This window comes from Trifolium pratense, linkage group LG5, assembly GCF_020283565.1.
Source record: "Trifolium pratense cultivar HEN17-A07 linkage group LG5, ARS_RC_1.1, whole genome shotgun sequence".
NCBI classification, from domain to species: Eukaryota; Viridiplantae; Streptophyta; class Magnoliopsida; order Fabales; family Fabaceae; genus Trifolium; species Trifolium pratense.
The window spans coordinates 44,352,541-44,368,586 of NC_060063.1; the positions used below are offsets into that span (position 1 = coordinate 44,352,541).

General features: G+C 33.1%; 2 protein-coding genes across 2 annotated transcripts; one reads left to right on the plus strand and one right to left on the minus strand.

Moving 5' to 3' along the window:
• The first annotated feature begins 3,436 nt into the window (after positions 1 to 3,436).
• LOC123884490 (polyphenol oxidase A1, chloroplastic-like) lies at positions 3,437 to 5,553 on the plus strand. Its single transcript, XM_045933588.1, has one exon. It carries the CDS (start codon positions 3,575 to 3,577, stop codon positions 5,375 to 5,377), a length of 1,803 nt encoding a protein of 600 aa, XP_045789544.1. The 5' UTR covers positions 3,437 to 3,574; the 3' UTR covers positions 5,378 to 5,553.
• A 7,833-nt stretch (positions 5,554 to 13,386) lies between these two features.
• LOC123886751 lies at positions 13,387 to 15,591 on the minus strand. The gene is made up of 2 exons (XM_045936043.1): positions 14,058 to 15,591; positions 13,387 to 13,967 (listed from the first exon to the last, which is right to left on the minus strand). Exons 1-2 carry the CDS (start codon positions 15,589 to 15,591, stop codon positions 13,387 to 13,389), a joined length of 2,115 nt encoding a protein of 704 aa, XP_045791999.1.
• Positions 15,592 to 16,046: the final 455 nt, after the last annotated feature.

Here is a 16,046-nt window from a genome sequence, read left to right on the forward strand (position 1 = left end):
TGTGGACAGATGTTCTCACATCTGGACATCTGGTGACTGTTTTTGTGCTAATGTTCGTATGCTCGTATTGAGGGGGAGTGTGAGTAATATGCATGTACTGAGGGGGAGTAGTAAATATTCTTTCTCTATCTGATGTTCGTACGCATGAATTCAGGGGGAGTGTGAGTGATATTATCTCTTGATCGCCTGAATGTATTTGTTGACAAATGTTGTGCCAAGTGTTATGGCACCTGACTATCGAGTCCACTATCCACTATGACTGAGAATTTAATTTTCTCAGATGTTTATGGGAATTTATTTTTCCCTGTTGTTCTTATGATGAATGGATGCGCTTTAACTATTAGGAGTTTATTTCTCCTACTTCTTAGCATCTACTATGGGAGTTTATTTCTCCCTTGTGTTGTTCCATGAGGCTAGTTGTTTTATTATTCCGCTGTTGCATTGCCTCTGATGCTACTTACCTCTCTTGGAAGTAGTTTTATTATGTGTTACTTTCTTTCCTAGTTGTATGATCATGTTGACTCGAAGGAAAGGTAATACTGTATCTCTCTATATACTGGTCTAATATTGTTTTAGCCAAAATTTGCCAAAGGGGGAGATTGTTGAGTTTTTGTATATTGGCTACATTTTGCAAAAACATATTTTAGCCAAGTGTTGAGACGAATGTGCTGACCCCAAGTGTTGTGACAAATGTTGGTACACTTTGGAACAACACCTGACTCTGTATCGTACGCGCCAGCTAGCGGGTTTAAATTTCTACTCAATCTTTTGAAGATCTGTTTGAAGAATTGTTTCAAGGTTTCTTACAGAGGAAGGCGCACGTGTTTAATGTGTTTCATGAGGCAGCCAAACCTTAGTTTTATTTTCCAAAGGAATTATATTTTTGGAAAATATATTTTTGCGGTTCAAAAATATAACTATTGTTTTCAAAAATATATCACTGCTGCCGCAATTCTAGAAGCCCTAATTTTGTCTTGAAGCCCAAGTCATTCTACTGCTATAAATACGAAGGCAAACATATGGTTTCAAGGATCTAAAACCGTGTTCTTACAAAGCGTGTGTTATTAGGGTTTTAGAGTGTTAATTGTGAGCCTTTCTTGTATCTCATTGATGCAAGCTTAGGACCTGTGTTTTACTGAGTTGTAATTGTGAACTTCTCCTAAGCTTTGAAGTACGGAGATTGTTCTATTGTGTTGTGTGGTTTGCTCGCAAGCTTTTAAGCAAGAGTGAATCCTAGTTTCTTAGGAGTGTGTCTCCACCGGTTGTGATCGTTGAAGTTTATAACAACGCTGTCTGTGTTGTTAAGGTGGGAATTGGGACGGGGTCTCATATCTAGGAGTTCCTAGGTAGAAGTGTCATTGGGTAGTGATTAAGTGAGAAGTTGTAAACGGGTGAGTTTAGCTTCGAAGTAATACTGCTGATAGTGGACTTCATTCCTGGATTGGTATCCCCCAGAGTAGGCTTTAGGCTGAACTGGGTTAACAACTCTTGTGTGTTATTTACTTTATTGCTTTTATTGTTTTATGTTAAGTACTCTGTTTATAGACAAGTGTTGGCGCACCGGTAACAACATCTGTCTACAACAGACAAGTGTTGATACACCTTGATCAACACCTGTCCACTGTGTGCCAGGAATTTCAGTATTATTATAAATTTTTTAAGGTAGTTTACGAGAAAACAACTTATAAATATACGATTTTTGTTAGTGAAAATGTACAAATTAACATAAAAATTTATTTATTTGTATAAGTTATATTTTCATAAGCTTAAAAATAATTCAAATGCAAACAAACTGTTAGTCCAATCAACACTACCAATTTAGCAAGCTAAAAAAAAAACTCCAACAATTTAACTAATGTAACAAAGGTAACAATGTTATTATTAAAATAATTTTTTTTTTAAAAAAAAAACTAATGTCTAATGTAACAATGTATTTTTTTCTTATTTGGAAAAAAAAACTAATGTAAACATCGTTGCTAATGTTAGAGAAAAAAAATACTTCCTTCTTTTATAAAAATAAAGAAAAGAAGAAAAAAGTAATTCAATAAATACTGTGACCCCGTTAATAAATGTGGGATTAGAACCTTTGTAATCTGCTGTTTAGTTGTAATCTAAAGGATTATCAATATTTTAATCGCATGGCTAATACATTGCAGCAGAGGTGGCAGCAGATAGAATTGCAGCAGATGATCCAAATTGTTTTACTTATCCACACACAAAAAATATTTCATATAATTAATATAATGAATCGGAATTTGAACATTGATATATATATTCTTTTTTTTGGTTACAACATTGATATATATATATTCATTTATTCACTTTAAAAAAATTAAAATCAATAACTATTAAACTACCTAAAAAATAGTAATCAATTTCAACAACAACTATTCTAAAAATTATATTACATCCACTTTGTATCGAAGTTTATACAACTTCGAACCGAAAAACGAACCTAAAAGGAGAACATTTGACATAGTCAAGACCAAGTTGAGCAAATAATGCAATATATATAGAAGAAGGCTCCCCACCATGCTCTCCACATATTCCAATCTGATAATCAAGTTCATAAATTAATTGCCGAAGTATCTCCATGAGGAATTACATATGAAATTAAGATGTCTCTAAAACAACATAAGTGTCATATTAAGGATAAATTACCATTAAGTTTGGTCTACCAGCACAACTCTTCTCCCGCTTTAATTAGGAACCACACCTTCTTTAAACCAAATATATTGAGATCTAATCACACTTTGATGAAGAGTGTAATAAAACGATTAATTTAATATGCCAAAAGGGATTTGTTATAGATTCATTTGCATTCTAATAATACACTAGCTAAGATGAGTGGGTGACCATAATATATTATAAATATAGTGATGTCTTTTAATAACAGCTCAACTAGTAAAAAACTTTAGAAATAAGTTTAACAAAAACGATTAAATCACTCGCACGAGTTTCATGCTTGTGAAATTTTTAACGTCTATAGTCTATACGCTCATTATTGCTTAAAAAAAAAAAAGTCTATATATATATATATATATATATATATATATATATATATATATATATATATGCTCATTAGAGCATGCACAATGGAGTTCCCCAAGTTTGAGTATTTAACTAGGTCTTACGTATATACATCATTCATTTATTATTTTTTAATAATAGTACCTAATAAGTACTAAATCACTCCAACCCAGCATCTCTTAAAAAGTTTTAAATTGGTCCTACTAATAACTCTATATCTTATCAATAATTCTACATCTTTATAAGTAGGTCCCACAAAAATATATTATAATGAGGAGAGAGAGGATACCTATTTGAGAAGCAGTACCTATTAATTAGTACTCAATGGGTATTGCTCCAATGGTAGTACTTAATAAAATAAGTACCTATATAAGTACCTAATAGGTACTACCATTGGAGTAACGAATTATTGGATGCGTCCAATATAATTATCTTTGTAGTTATTCTCAATATCAATAATGCAAGATGCATGCATGGAACTTTATGCCATGATTTTTCACTATAAAAGTACTCCAAATATGACACAAAAATAAGATAGCTAAACATGGCATCTATCCCATCCTCACCTCTCTCACTTATGTCCTTCAATGTCTCTTCCAATTTCAATACCTCATCCTCTTTACTATATCCATTTTCCCAAAAACATCAACCCTCTAAAAATAGAAAACCAAAGCACCATCAAATAACATGCACTTCCAATGATACTAACCAAAATAGTCCTAAAGAACAAGAACAAAAATCATCACCAAGAAGAAATGTTCTAATAGGTCTAGGAGGACTTTATGGTGCTACCACTTTTACAAACAACAACTCACTAGCCTTTGGTGCTCCAGTGCCAATTCCAGATCTCACCTCATGTGTAGTTCCACCAATAGAGTTACCAGATGATATGAAAATAATAAACCCTCCACTCAGTTGTTGTCCACCATTTTCCTCAGACATCATAGATTTTAAGTTCCCTACTTTTAAAAAATTAAGGGTAAGACCAGCTGCACAATTAGTTACTGATGATTATTTTGCAAAATACAATAAAGCCCTTGAACTCATGAGAGCCCTACCAAATGATGATCCAAGAAGTTTTTACCAACAAGCTAACATTCATTGTGCTTATTGTGTTGGTGGTTATACACAAAAAGGTTACGACGCTGAACTACAAGTTCATAATTCTTGGCTATTTTTGCCTTTCCATCGTTGGTATCTTTATTTTTATGAGAGAATCTTAGGTAGTTTAATCAATGATCCTACTTTTGCCATACCCTTTTGGAATTGGGATGCTCCTGATGGCATGCAAATTCCTTCCATTTTTACAAATCCAAATTCTTCCCTTTATGACCCTAGAAGAAATCCCACACATCAACCACCAACAATCGTTGACCTAAACTATAACAAAGCTAATGATAAGCCTGCTACTAATCCAAGTGCAGAAGAACAAATCAAAATCAACCTTACTTGGATGCATAAACAAATGATCTCCAACAGCAAGACCAATAGACAATTTCTTGGAAGCCCTTATCGCGGCGGTGACACACCTTTCAAAGGTGCCGGCTCATTAGAAAATATTCCACATACACCTATTCATATATGGACCGGTGATCCAAGACAGCCTCATGGAGAGGACATGGGACATTTCTATGCCGCCGGAAGAGATCCACTTTTTTACGCTCACCATGCAAATGTGGATAGGATGTGGTCTGTTTGGAAAACGTTAGGTAAAAAAAGGAAGGATTTCACTGACCCGGATTGGCTAGAGTCTGAATTTCTATTTTATGATGAGAATAAGAATCTTGTTAAAGTGAAAGTCAAGGATTGTGCTAATGATAGAAAGCTTGGTTATGTTTATCAAGATGTTGACATTCCTTGGATAAAATATAAATCTAAACCTAGTAGGAGAGTTAAGTCTAAGGATAAGAATAAGTCAACCAGAAAATTGGTTGATAAGTTTCCTATTGTTTTGGATTCGGTTGTGAGTATCAACGTGACGAGGCCAAAGAAGTCGAGGAATTCCAAGGAGAAGGAAGATGAAGAGGAGATTTTGGTGATTGATGGGATCGAGTATGATAACAAAACTGAAGTGAAGTTTGATGTTATTGTGAATGATGAAGATGATAAGGAGATTGGGGGTGAAAATACCGAGTTTGCTGGATCCTATGTGAGTGTGCTTCATGTACATGATCACGGAAAAAATAAGAAGAAGAAGAATAATAATATTGTTACTTGTTTAAGACTTGGATTAACGGATTTGTTGGAGGATTTGAAAGCTGATGATGATGATAGTATCGTGGTTACATTGATTCCTAGATACGGTAATGTCAAAATTAGTGGCATCAAGATAGAGCTTGAAGATTGAAAAAATTTAGTGTCATTTATGTTGATAGAGTTTCCTTTTTCTTATTTTGTTTTCTTGTCAAATAAATGGTGCAATTCCATCCTCAAGTTGGTGATTGGTGCAAACGAGGAAATATTGTTTTTTATGAGTAAATGAGGAAATATTGTTATATAAGGATCGATGATCCATTTGTTAAATTGGACCAATACCCAATATTTTGTTAAACTGGACCAATTGGATGGTTAATCCTCAAAACAAAAATTATATCTGTAATATTGACACCCTAAGCTTTCTAACGAGTGATCGTTTACTCAAAACGGATATCGTTGGTATTTTGATTAAACTGTGAAAGTTAAGGTGTTGTTGTTGCTATGTTTGTGCAGAAATACTGTTTTTGTACGAATACCCAATCTTTTGTTAAACCGGACCATTTGAATGGTTAACCCTCAAAACAAATGTTATATATAATCTTGACATCCCAAACTTTCCAACGAGTGATCGTTTACTCAAAATAGATATCGTTTGGTATTTTAATTAAATTGCAAAAGTTAAGGTGCTGTTGCAATGTTTGTGCACTAGATATGAACCGTATGCACTGTAAACTAAGATATTTAGATTTTGCATAATTATTTTTGTTCTACCTGTATAGTTTGTCTCTTCCCTGTTAATTTTTTTGTCATAAACTAAATTATTTAAGTTTTGCTTAATTATTTTTTTCTTGTCAGATTGTTGTAAGTGAAAAGCACCGATACTATGTAATGGCTAACAACAATTCTTCACTATCAAGTGATTCATCTTTCGTCAAGAAGATGAGGGTTTATGATATTTATTCTGGAACTTTGGTATTCATATGCTTTTAATTTTTTTATTTTTTTTGCAATTTCTTTAGTTGCCTTTATAGTTTCTTTTTATTTACTCAAGCTCGAAGCATTTCGTAACTGCAATCATATCATATAATCCAAAAAAAAAAACTTTGAATAAAAATAAAAAAATAAAAAAATAAAAAAAACAAATATGAATTCGATGGAAAAAAAGAAGAAGAAATAGATGAATATGATAAAGAGGATAATTGAGGAAGCAACCTTTTTGGAGTGATTGAGTAAATGAGAAGCCATGTTATTGAGATTTGGGGAAAAAAGTGGAGAGGAAGAAAATTAGGGTTTGTGGTGTGAGAGATCGGATCAAGTAAAAGATGGAAATGGCATGGCAGCAGCTACCGGCAGCATACCAACCCAGAAGAATATTTATTCTTTCTTTCCTTTTTTAATTTTATTCTTTTCCTTATTTGTGTTATTTTATTATTTAATTGTAATAAATTCCTGCTAATTATAAAATAAAATAAATCAATAAATATTACACTTAAGGTTGTGTTAGGGTTAATAAAAAAAGAAGAAGAAAGATTGTGATGGGTTGTGTTTTAGAAAAAGAAATATTGCGTAGAAGGAGAATAGTTAGGGATGGGAAAATAATTTCGTATAGAAAATATATTTTGTAATCAACCTTTAGTTGGTTTATTAGTGATTGACGCTGAACTTTGTAGGGAGGGGCTGTAACCACTTAATGATAAAACTGACCCCCAAACCAGGTTAAACTGGTGGTGAAAACCAATATATATATATATATATATATATATTTTGTACGACTTACATATAAATTAAAAAAAAATCATATAGAAATATATCTTTTTTTTTTTGATAAGCATATAGAAATATATCTTGTATGACTTACGTAAAAAAAAAATAAAAATTAAATGTATTTAGGAATATTTAATTTCGCATTTGTAGCAAACCGTACTTTAAAGTGTGCATCTAATATTGTTTTTGATTTCTCAATCTTAAAGAAATTTAGTACAAAGTTGCTACCTCCTAAGGCTCCCCGTGTCAAAGAGTTTAAGAGGTCGCATATTTGCACTAAATTTCTTACCTAATCTGTAACAATCTGTAATAAAAAATTGTGCATGCTGATTCATCTTACCTACTAATCTGTAACAATCTGTAATAAAAAATTGTGCATGCTTAGTTGATTCATCTAGGCCACTATTTCAGCCTTATGCCTGTAATCACTTTCATCCTTAGTTGATTCATTTATTATTGGTTATATATTATAACCCTTGTCAACATCTAATCTGATGCAGCTTCTGGTGCCAAAGAAGTTTCAGCACCCTCAAAGGCCAAGGCTGCAACAGATGCAGCATTCCTGTCTCTCAGATAAGGAAGGTAATTTATCAAACAAGTCTTTGCAATTTTATATTTCTAAAATTCATCTTTGATGATAATTTGTTTCCCACATGAACCAAAGACCATTTGTTTAGGAACATGCCACATATGTTCTCAATTTGTGAACAAAAATTGTCCAGTCCTCACGATTCACGATTCATATCAGATTGAACGTTAAATTCATCATGGTTAACATCAGAATTAACATTCACGTTAGCGTTTTATAAACGTAGGATAACATGAAGAGTAAAAGTATAACAAGGTAGAAACTTAAATGACATATTTGTTACCTGAAAAACTTAAATGATCTAAATATTACAAACGTGAAAATTAAAAACCCTGAATGCATTTGAAAAAAAAAAACAGATTGTGTAGGGTGAAAATAGTTTGGAGAATTTATGGAAAGTCCGAAACAACGTTATTTTCAACGGTGGCATTATGGATGCGTTGGCGATTTTGGAAGATATTAAACTTACTTCTTGGTTATGGTTCTCTCGTCGGTTTGGTCGTAAAGCTTGTATTTCTTTTTCTAATTGGTGTTTAGATCCGTTGTCGTGTATCCATAACTCTTGAGTTACTTGTTCTTTGTTGTAAGGGTTTGAGTACCCCTGTACTCCCTTATAGGGTGTGTTTGATTTGTTAAAAAATAAGGGACTGAACATGACAGCTTCTGTTGTACTGTGTTTGATTTTAAAATTGTTCTTGGTACTGGACAAACTGGGGGCCAAGGGACAGGACAAAACTTGAAATTCTTGTCCCCACAAAACCACGGGACAACTTTTTGTCATTAGCACAAGTTGTCTAAAATACCAAATAACCTTTTATCCACCAAACATCGTACAACACAAAGTTTGTTCAATACCATAAACGTTTGTCCTGTGATGTTCTGTCTTGTACTGTCCTGTACTATTTTGTCCAATATTTATATTTTGCAGATCAAACGGACCCTAATATCATTTGATTATAAAAAAAATATTTGGAGAATTTTTTCGTATATAAAAATACATCTCGCATGAAATTGCATTTAAACTTAAAAAATAGTTTGGCTTACCTATATTGGTTAATGACATATATAGATGCTCGAGATTAGTTTTTCACGGGTGAGTTGTATTATTGGATAAACGTTAATTTGCAGTTTGTTGTGGGAGGAGATGCGAATTTTCTAGAGAGATGTTTAGGCAATATATAGTTTGTGGTTCTGGTAATAAGGAACTTCAAGAAGAAGGTTATAGTCGACCAACAAATCCGGGGCAATATGTTATGTAATAGGTCCATGGATATCAACAATATATCTGAGTGTATACAAAATTAGGATTAACCTAGTTGCATATTACAACCATTATATATAAGAAAGATTATGGCCCGTGCGAATGCTCAGGTAAATAGTCTAGTTGAGGTATAGGGATGGCAAAAAAACCCAAACCCGAGAGACCCACCCGAACCCAAACCCAAGTCAACGGGCGAAACCCGATTTGACTGGGTTTGGGTTCGGGTGGGTCTGGATTTGTCAAACCCGCACCCATGAGCGCCCGTTGCCATCCCTATTGAGGTAAACCAATTTTATTTCTAGAAAAAGCAATATCAAAACTAATAGGGATAAAGTCCCATCATCAGGAGTCTTGAATATGTAAACCAATATCATCAACACATTAATTTTCTTCACAATAAATATAAGATATAATTAAATGCATATTCAAATGCATATGTATTTCAGGTACTTTGAGCTTATCATATTATTTGTAGGCATGCATAAGTCGTTATATACTTATACGTTACTAATTTGGATGCCGTGAATTTGTTTGCAGATTCATTCTTTTTATTTTTAGCGGTGTTGAAATTATACTTGAATTGTGGTGGAATAATTGAGCAATGTATCGCCAATAATGCAAGTACTTTTGTAGAACTTTTTGCCATTATTTTTTCACTACAAAACTCCAAAAAGTAAAAAACGTACGTAAGTTATTATGACATAAATATAAGATAGCTAAACATAATACGGATCTGCGAGTCTCTTCTAACTTAACCAAAATCATGAGTTTGATCAGTGATATGCAATAATGTTAAAATTTTTTAGGGAAAGTTTGTCACCTATTTGGATCTCACAAGATTTAAGGAACTAGTCTATACAATTGCGCGTAAAAAATACTCAATTTACGAAAATAAACAAAATGATATGGATCTCATCCTCACATCTCTCGCTTATGTTTATCAATGTCTCTTCCAATTTCAATACTTCATCTTTCTCACTATATTCATTAGGTTTAATTAGTCTATTGGTCCCTTAAAGACATTTTAGGTTTCACAATGGTCCCTTAAAGAAAAAAAGGCTCAGATTGGTCCCTTAAAGAAAAAAAGACCCGGATTGGTCCCTTAAAGACATATATGTTTGCTATATTGGTCCTTTCCGTTAAATTTTAACTCCAAATATAACAAAAAATTCCAATGGTTAAAATTTTAAAAATTAATAAGGTTTTTGGTAGACCACTTACACTTAATGACATCCACAATCCAGTCAATTAAAACTAACGTTTTTTTGTAAAAAATTGACAGAAAGGACCAATTGAGAAACAGATGTGTCTTTAAGGGACCAATCCGGACTTTTTTTTCTTTAAGGGACCATTGTGAAACCTAAAATATCTTTAAGGGACCAAAAGACTAATTAAGCCATATTCATTTTAAATGACAGATATAATACAACTAGAAACACAACACTTAGATAAAAATAATAGGATTATTCATATATAAACCAATTTAAATAAAAATTAATTTCAAACTGATAAAAAAGTTGAAAATTCTGACAAAAAAAAAAAAAAAAAATTGAAAGTAAGCCATCATTATCAGAGAAAAAAAAAGAGGGTTAAGTCATGTCCCTCGCACATGTTTCATGCTTGTGAAATTAGTACTATGAACATAGTCCTCTCCCGTGAATGCTCAAAGAGTTAAAATATTGGAATATTTTATATTATTCAATTATTATATTGCAATAATTATTATGTGGACATATATATTTATATTAATTATATTAATTATTTATCAATTAAGAGCCCAAATTAATTAAGTGGTCAAATAAAATTAAAATACTCAAAGAGGTATACTGTCTCAATTTATATGGTACATATGAGCAATTTATACTTCATATAAATATGAGCAATTTATATGAAAATATGAGCAATTTATACCATATAAATATGAGCAATTTATATTAAGCTCGGTTATTCCACTCCGTTAATACTGTCTTAATTTATTTGGTACATATGAGCAATTTATACGAGGTGGAATAACCGAGCTAGCAAATAGCAATTAAACTGATAATACAAATTTTTAAATTTTTTTTAAAACAAACCCGGCCTATATTATAAGCAATTAAAATGATATGGTACACTACTCCCTCCGACCTTAATTATAAGCAAATTCTACTTTATAGATTCATTTGAATATCAACGTATCTAGACTTACTTAAGGCCAAATATATTGGTTTTTCAATGAATTTAAAAAGTAGAATTTTGCTTATTGTTAAGGCCGGAGGGAGTACACTTTTAACAATACTTTAGTAGATAAAATATTTCACCATTATTGACTTTTAATGATATGGCCACGTGATTATTTTTTTAATAGACAAAAAATTTCACCATTATTGACTTCTTTGGTATTGTACTGAATGCCAGCTTATTGTTTTTTTTGTTTTCTCTTCTTTAAATTGATACAAACATTGTATGAAATGTATGAAATGTTAAATCAGAATTGAAGTTTGAATTTCAGTCACTCTACTTTGAATGTGTGAGTTTTTACTATTTTCTCATTTTATTTATCCACACACAAAAAAATATTGCATATAATTAATATAATAGATCGGAGTTTGAATATTGATATATATTCATTTATTCACTTTAAAAAGATTAAAACCAATAGCTATTAAACTACCCGATTAAAAAATACTAATCAATTTCAACAACAAATAATATCCTAAAAATTATCCACTTTGGATCGAAGTTTATACAACTTGGAACCGAAAAACGAACCTAAAAGGAGAACATTTGACATAGTCAAGACCAAGTTGAGCAAATAATGCAATATATATATATATATATATATATATATATATATATATATATATATATATATATATATATATATATATATATATATATATATATATATATATATATATATATATAGAAGAAGGCTCCCCACCATGCTCTCCACATATTCCAATCTGATAATCAAGTTCATAAATTAATTGCCGAAGTATCTCCATGAGGAATAACATATGAAATTAAGATGTCTTTAAATCAACATAAGTGTCATATTAAGGATAAATTACCATTAAGTTTGGTCTACCGGCACGACTCTTCTCTGTGCAAATTTTGATGAGTTGTCCCACACTTTTCTTGTCAAGTACCTGTAATTTTGTCAATAATTCGAATTTAGCAAACATCGTTTATATATTACGGAAATGTAAAGTGTACTGATGAAAATTTAGCAAGTGTACTAAATAGCCGTCAAGTAGTATAATAAAATCGTTCTTTCCGCAGGGATTGTTGTAAATCAATCGTAAATTGAAGACATACTCATGTAAATTGACACAAATTGTAAAAGGGGGTTCTTGTTTGGTTTCAAGTTCAAATTTTTTAAACTTTGGAAATTGCTTTGGTGTTTAGATTGATGTAAGAAAAGCGATTGGTCCTTTTTGGGTCATCTAATTACTATTTTTCTTGGTAATTTCATGTATGATTACAAATTACTCAACTTTAGTTTCACGATTAGATTAAATAAAAAATAATTATGCCCAATGTCTTGGTAACATAATCCTCTCCCTTGATCATTGATCCCTAATGTCTTAGGTAATCTATGATCAATTGAGGTTTATAACCTTTAATCCTTTAATCTCAATTAACAATCCAAAATGTCTTAAGTCAAAGTTAATTGATTAATCATTCCTAGATCGATGATTTATTTCTATTGTCATAGTAAAACAAATCATTGCAATCATCATATAAGTCGCGAATTCATACAAAGCATTAAGCACAAAGAACAATCAATAGAAACTAACTTCGTAATTCATTAATCATATCATATGACAATCACATAATTCAAGATCAAAAGTAATTAGAATCACCTAAGGACCAATCATGAGAATTTAGCTAGACATTGCAAATTCAAAAATTACATCAATTAAAATGAAAGAAAGCATAGTTACAAGAAGAATCTTGATGTGTTTCCACACTTGAATCCTTGCTTGGTCGCTCTTGATCCTCCAAAATCGCTCCAAATGCTGTTCTCAGTGTTCAAAATTCGATAATGATCCAGATCTGATGTTTCCCTTTTATAAAAATGATCAAAAGTAACGTTTTCCGCCTGAGGCACAGAATTTCCGCCCCAGGCGTAAGAAGTTACGTTTCAGGCACAAGAATTTCGCCTGAAACGGCAAAACAGTGAGCAAACCAGCTTCTTCAGTGAAATTTCCGCCCCAGACGCAAAGAATTCCGCCCCAGGCGTAAAAATGCTATATAATCCACCAATTTTTATTTGCTATCTTTCTTCGCATGTAGCTTCAAATCAATGTCTTCTTCTTCATGATTTAGGTCAAAAACCTCTAAAAACACTTGAAAATGGTCTTTATTTCCATGTAATGACTAATGTCATCACAACCCCAAACTTGAACTTTTCCTTGTCCTCAAGGAATATCTCAATCTCCAGGAAAACAAAACACTACCTCGATCCATCTGGCTAAACAAACTCAAACCCAATCAAGTTAGACGTAATTTGCATGATATTTCAATGATCAATTTCGTCATGATTCAAGTACACACAGTTTCAAGTACACACGCCGTAAGGATGTACAATAGAACGATCAGCTAAAGAGAGCTGCATCTTTGTGGGTTTTGCAACAGCTCCGGGTATCTTCTTCATCATTGACAATGGCATTAGGTTGATGCTAGCTCCTAAATCACATAGAGCTCGACCAACGGAGATGTTACCTATTGAACATGGTATGGTAAAGCTTCCAGGATCCTTCTTCTTTTGAGGAAGTTTCTTTTGGATTATGGCACTACATTCCTCTGTCATCTCCACTGTATCATCGTCAAGAGGTTTCCGCTTCTTTGTCATAAGTTCCGTCATGAATTTGGCATAGACAGGCATCTGTTCCAACACTTCAGCAAAAGGAATGTTAATTTGGAGATCATGAAGCATCTTCATAAACTTTTTGAATTGTTGGTGATCATTAGCCTTTGCCTTCTTCTTGCGCGGATATGGCAATTTAGCATGGACAGAATTTTCTTTCTCCTCTACACCCTTGCCTCTCTTTTCAACTATCTTCTCATCATTCTTTTTTTCAATTTTTTTATCTTTCTCCTCTTCAACTAACTCCTCTTTCTCACTCTCAATCATTTTCTCTAACTCATTCTCAACTTCTCCCTCATTCTCATTTTCAACTTCTCCCTCAACATTATTTTTTTCTTTCACTCCCTCAACACTAGACTCACTCTTTTTCTTCGTTACAATCTCAGGTGAAGGAACCACTCTATTTCTCAAATTAATCGCCTTGCAACTTTCATTCCTCGGATTATCCTTTGTAGAACCTTCAAAACCATTATTTTGAGTAGCCGCGAATTGCCTTGACAATTGCCCAACTTGAGTTTCCAAGTTCTTAATTGAAGCTTCATGATTCTTGTTGGCAACATCTTGGTTGGCTTTCATTTGATCTTGGCTGACCTTCATAGCTTCAAAGTTCCCTTGAGTAACCTTTATGAATTGAGTAAGTGTATCCTCTAATTGAGAAGGTCTCCTTTGTTGAGAGTTTTGTGAAGAAGATTGTTGTTGAGATTGATTTGAGTTTTGATTTCCTCCCCAACCAAAGTTTGGATGATCTCTCCAACCTGGGTTATAAGCGTTTGAATATGGATCATACTTTGGGTTGTTCCTTTTGAAGTTGGCGAGGTACTTTGCCTCTTCTGACCCTTCAGGAAAACATTGGCCATTAGCATGCCCTTGTCCACAAAAATCACATTTCACCTCATTAGCTGCCATGACTGGCATTTGGGCATTAGGAGTGCTAGTGAGGTGTTTCAACACAGCTGCCATTTGAGAATTCATCAATGTAGATTGGGCCAAAAGAGCAGTTTGAGTATCAAGCTCTATCATGCCTGCTTTCTTCTTTGCACCACGATCATTTTCAACTCTGTACTCATTTTGAGCCATGGATTCCACCAACTCTCTAGCTTGAGTTTGATTTTTATTTTTCAAAGATCCACCTGCCGATGCATCTAGAAACATTCTAGTTTGAGCTCTCAATCCTTGTGTGAAATGCTGCATTTGAGTATGACTATCGAGCCCATGCTTAGGACACTTCTTCAGGCTCAGTTTGAATCTTTCCCAGGCATCATACAATGTTTCGGAGTCTCCTTGCTCAAAACTTGTAATGTCAGCTCTTCTTTCAAGATACTTGTGAATTGGAAAGTACCTATCCATGAACTTCATCTCTAGCTCTTGCCAAGTATTGATGGTGTTAGGTGGTATTGTGTCCAGCCAGTCTTTAGCTCTTCCAGTTAACGAGTACTTGAAAAGCCTTAATCTTTTATCTGATTCAGATACTCCTGGTGGGTCTGTATAGTCACAAGCTTCATAGAAATGCTCCAGGTGGAGATTTGGACATTGTGTTTCTGCCCCTGAGTATTGATTCTCTTTGAGGGCGCTGAGCACTGAATTCTTGATATCAAATGACACATGATTTCTCGGTTGAAAACCCAGATTGGCAAGCTCTCCATTGTTTCTTTGCCCATAGTCACCTAACATCCTCTCAGGCACAACTGGTGGAGGTGGTGGTGGATTTTCAGCCATGATGTTGGCTTCGTTGTCCGATGTGTTTGGACTAGAAACCGCTTCTTCACTACTTTCTTGTGCAACACCTGCTAACCGGGCAGCCTCTCGGGCTAACCGAACTGCTTTTCTGTTTGCTTTAGCTGTTTTCTCTATTTCAGGATCAAAGATTAGTTCTCTTGCTACTCTCCTACCTTGCATAAACAACCAGAAAATACCTTAAGAAGCAACTGCACTACACAAGAATGAAAATGAAAATAAAATTCAGAACTTATATTTTTTTTTTTATATATATATATAATTAAAATAAACAAAAACTTAATCAATAAAACAATAAAATTTAAAAGTATGACTCAATTGCCTTGTTGATTTAATCAACAATCCCCGGCAACGGCGCCAAAAACTTGATGAAAATTTAGCAAGTGTACTAAATAGCCGTCAAGTAGTATAATAAAATCGTTCTTTCCGCAGGGATTGTTGTAAATCAATCGTAAATTGAAGACATACTCATGTAAATTGACATAAATTGTAAAAGGGGGTTCTTGTTTGGTTTCAAGTTCAAATTTTTTAAACTTTGGAAATTGCTTTGGTGTTTAGATTGATGTAAGAAAAGCGATTGGTCCTTTTTGGGTCATCTAATTACTATTTTTCTTGGT

Coding starts and splice junctions, on each gene's coding strand:
- LOC123884490 (XM_045933588.1), top strand. CDS start 3,575: ATGGCATCTATCCCATCCTCACCTCTCTCACTTATGTCCTTCAATGTC.
- LOC123886751 (XM_045936043.1), bottom strand. CDS start 15,591: ATGCAAGGTAGGAGAGTAGCAAGAGAACTAATCTTTGATCCTGAAATA. Junction 13,968..14,057: donor GATTGTAACGAAGAAAAAGA/GTGAGTCTAGTG, acceptor AGAATGAGTTAG/AGAAAATGATTGAGAGTGAG.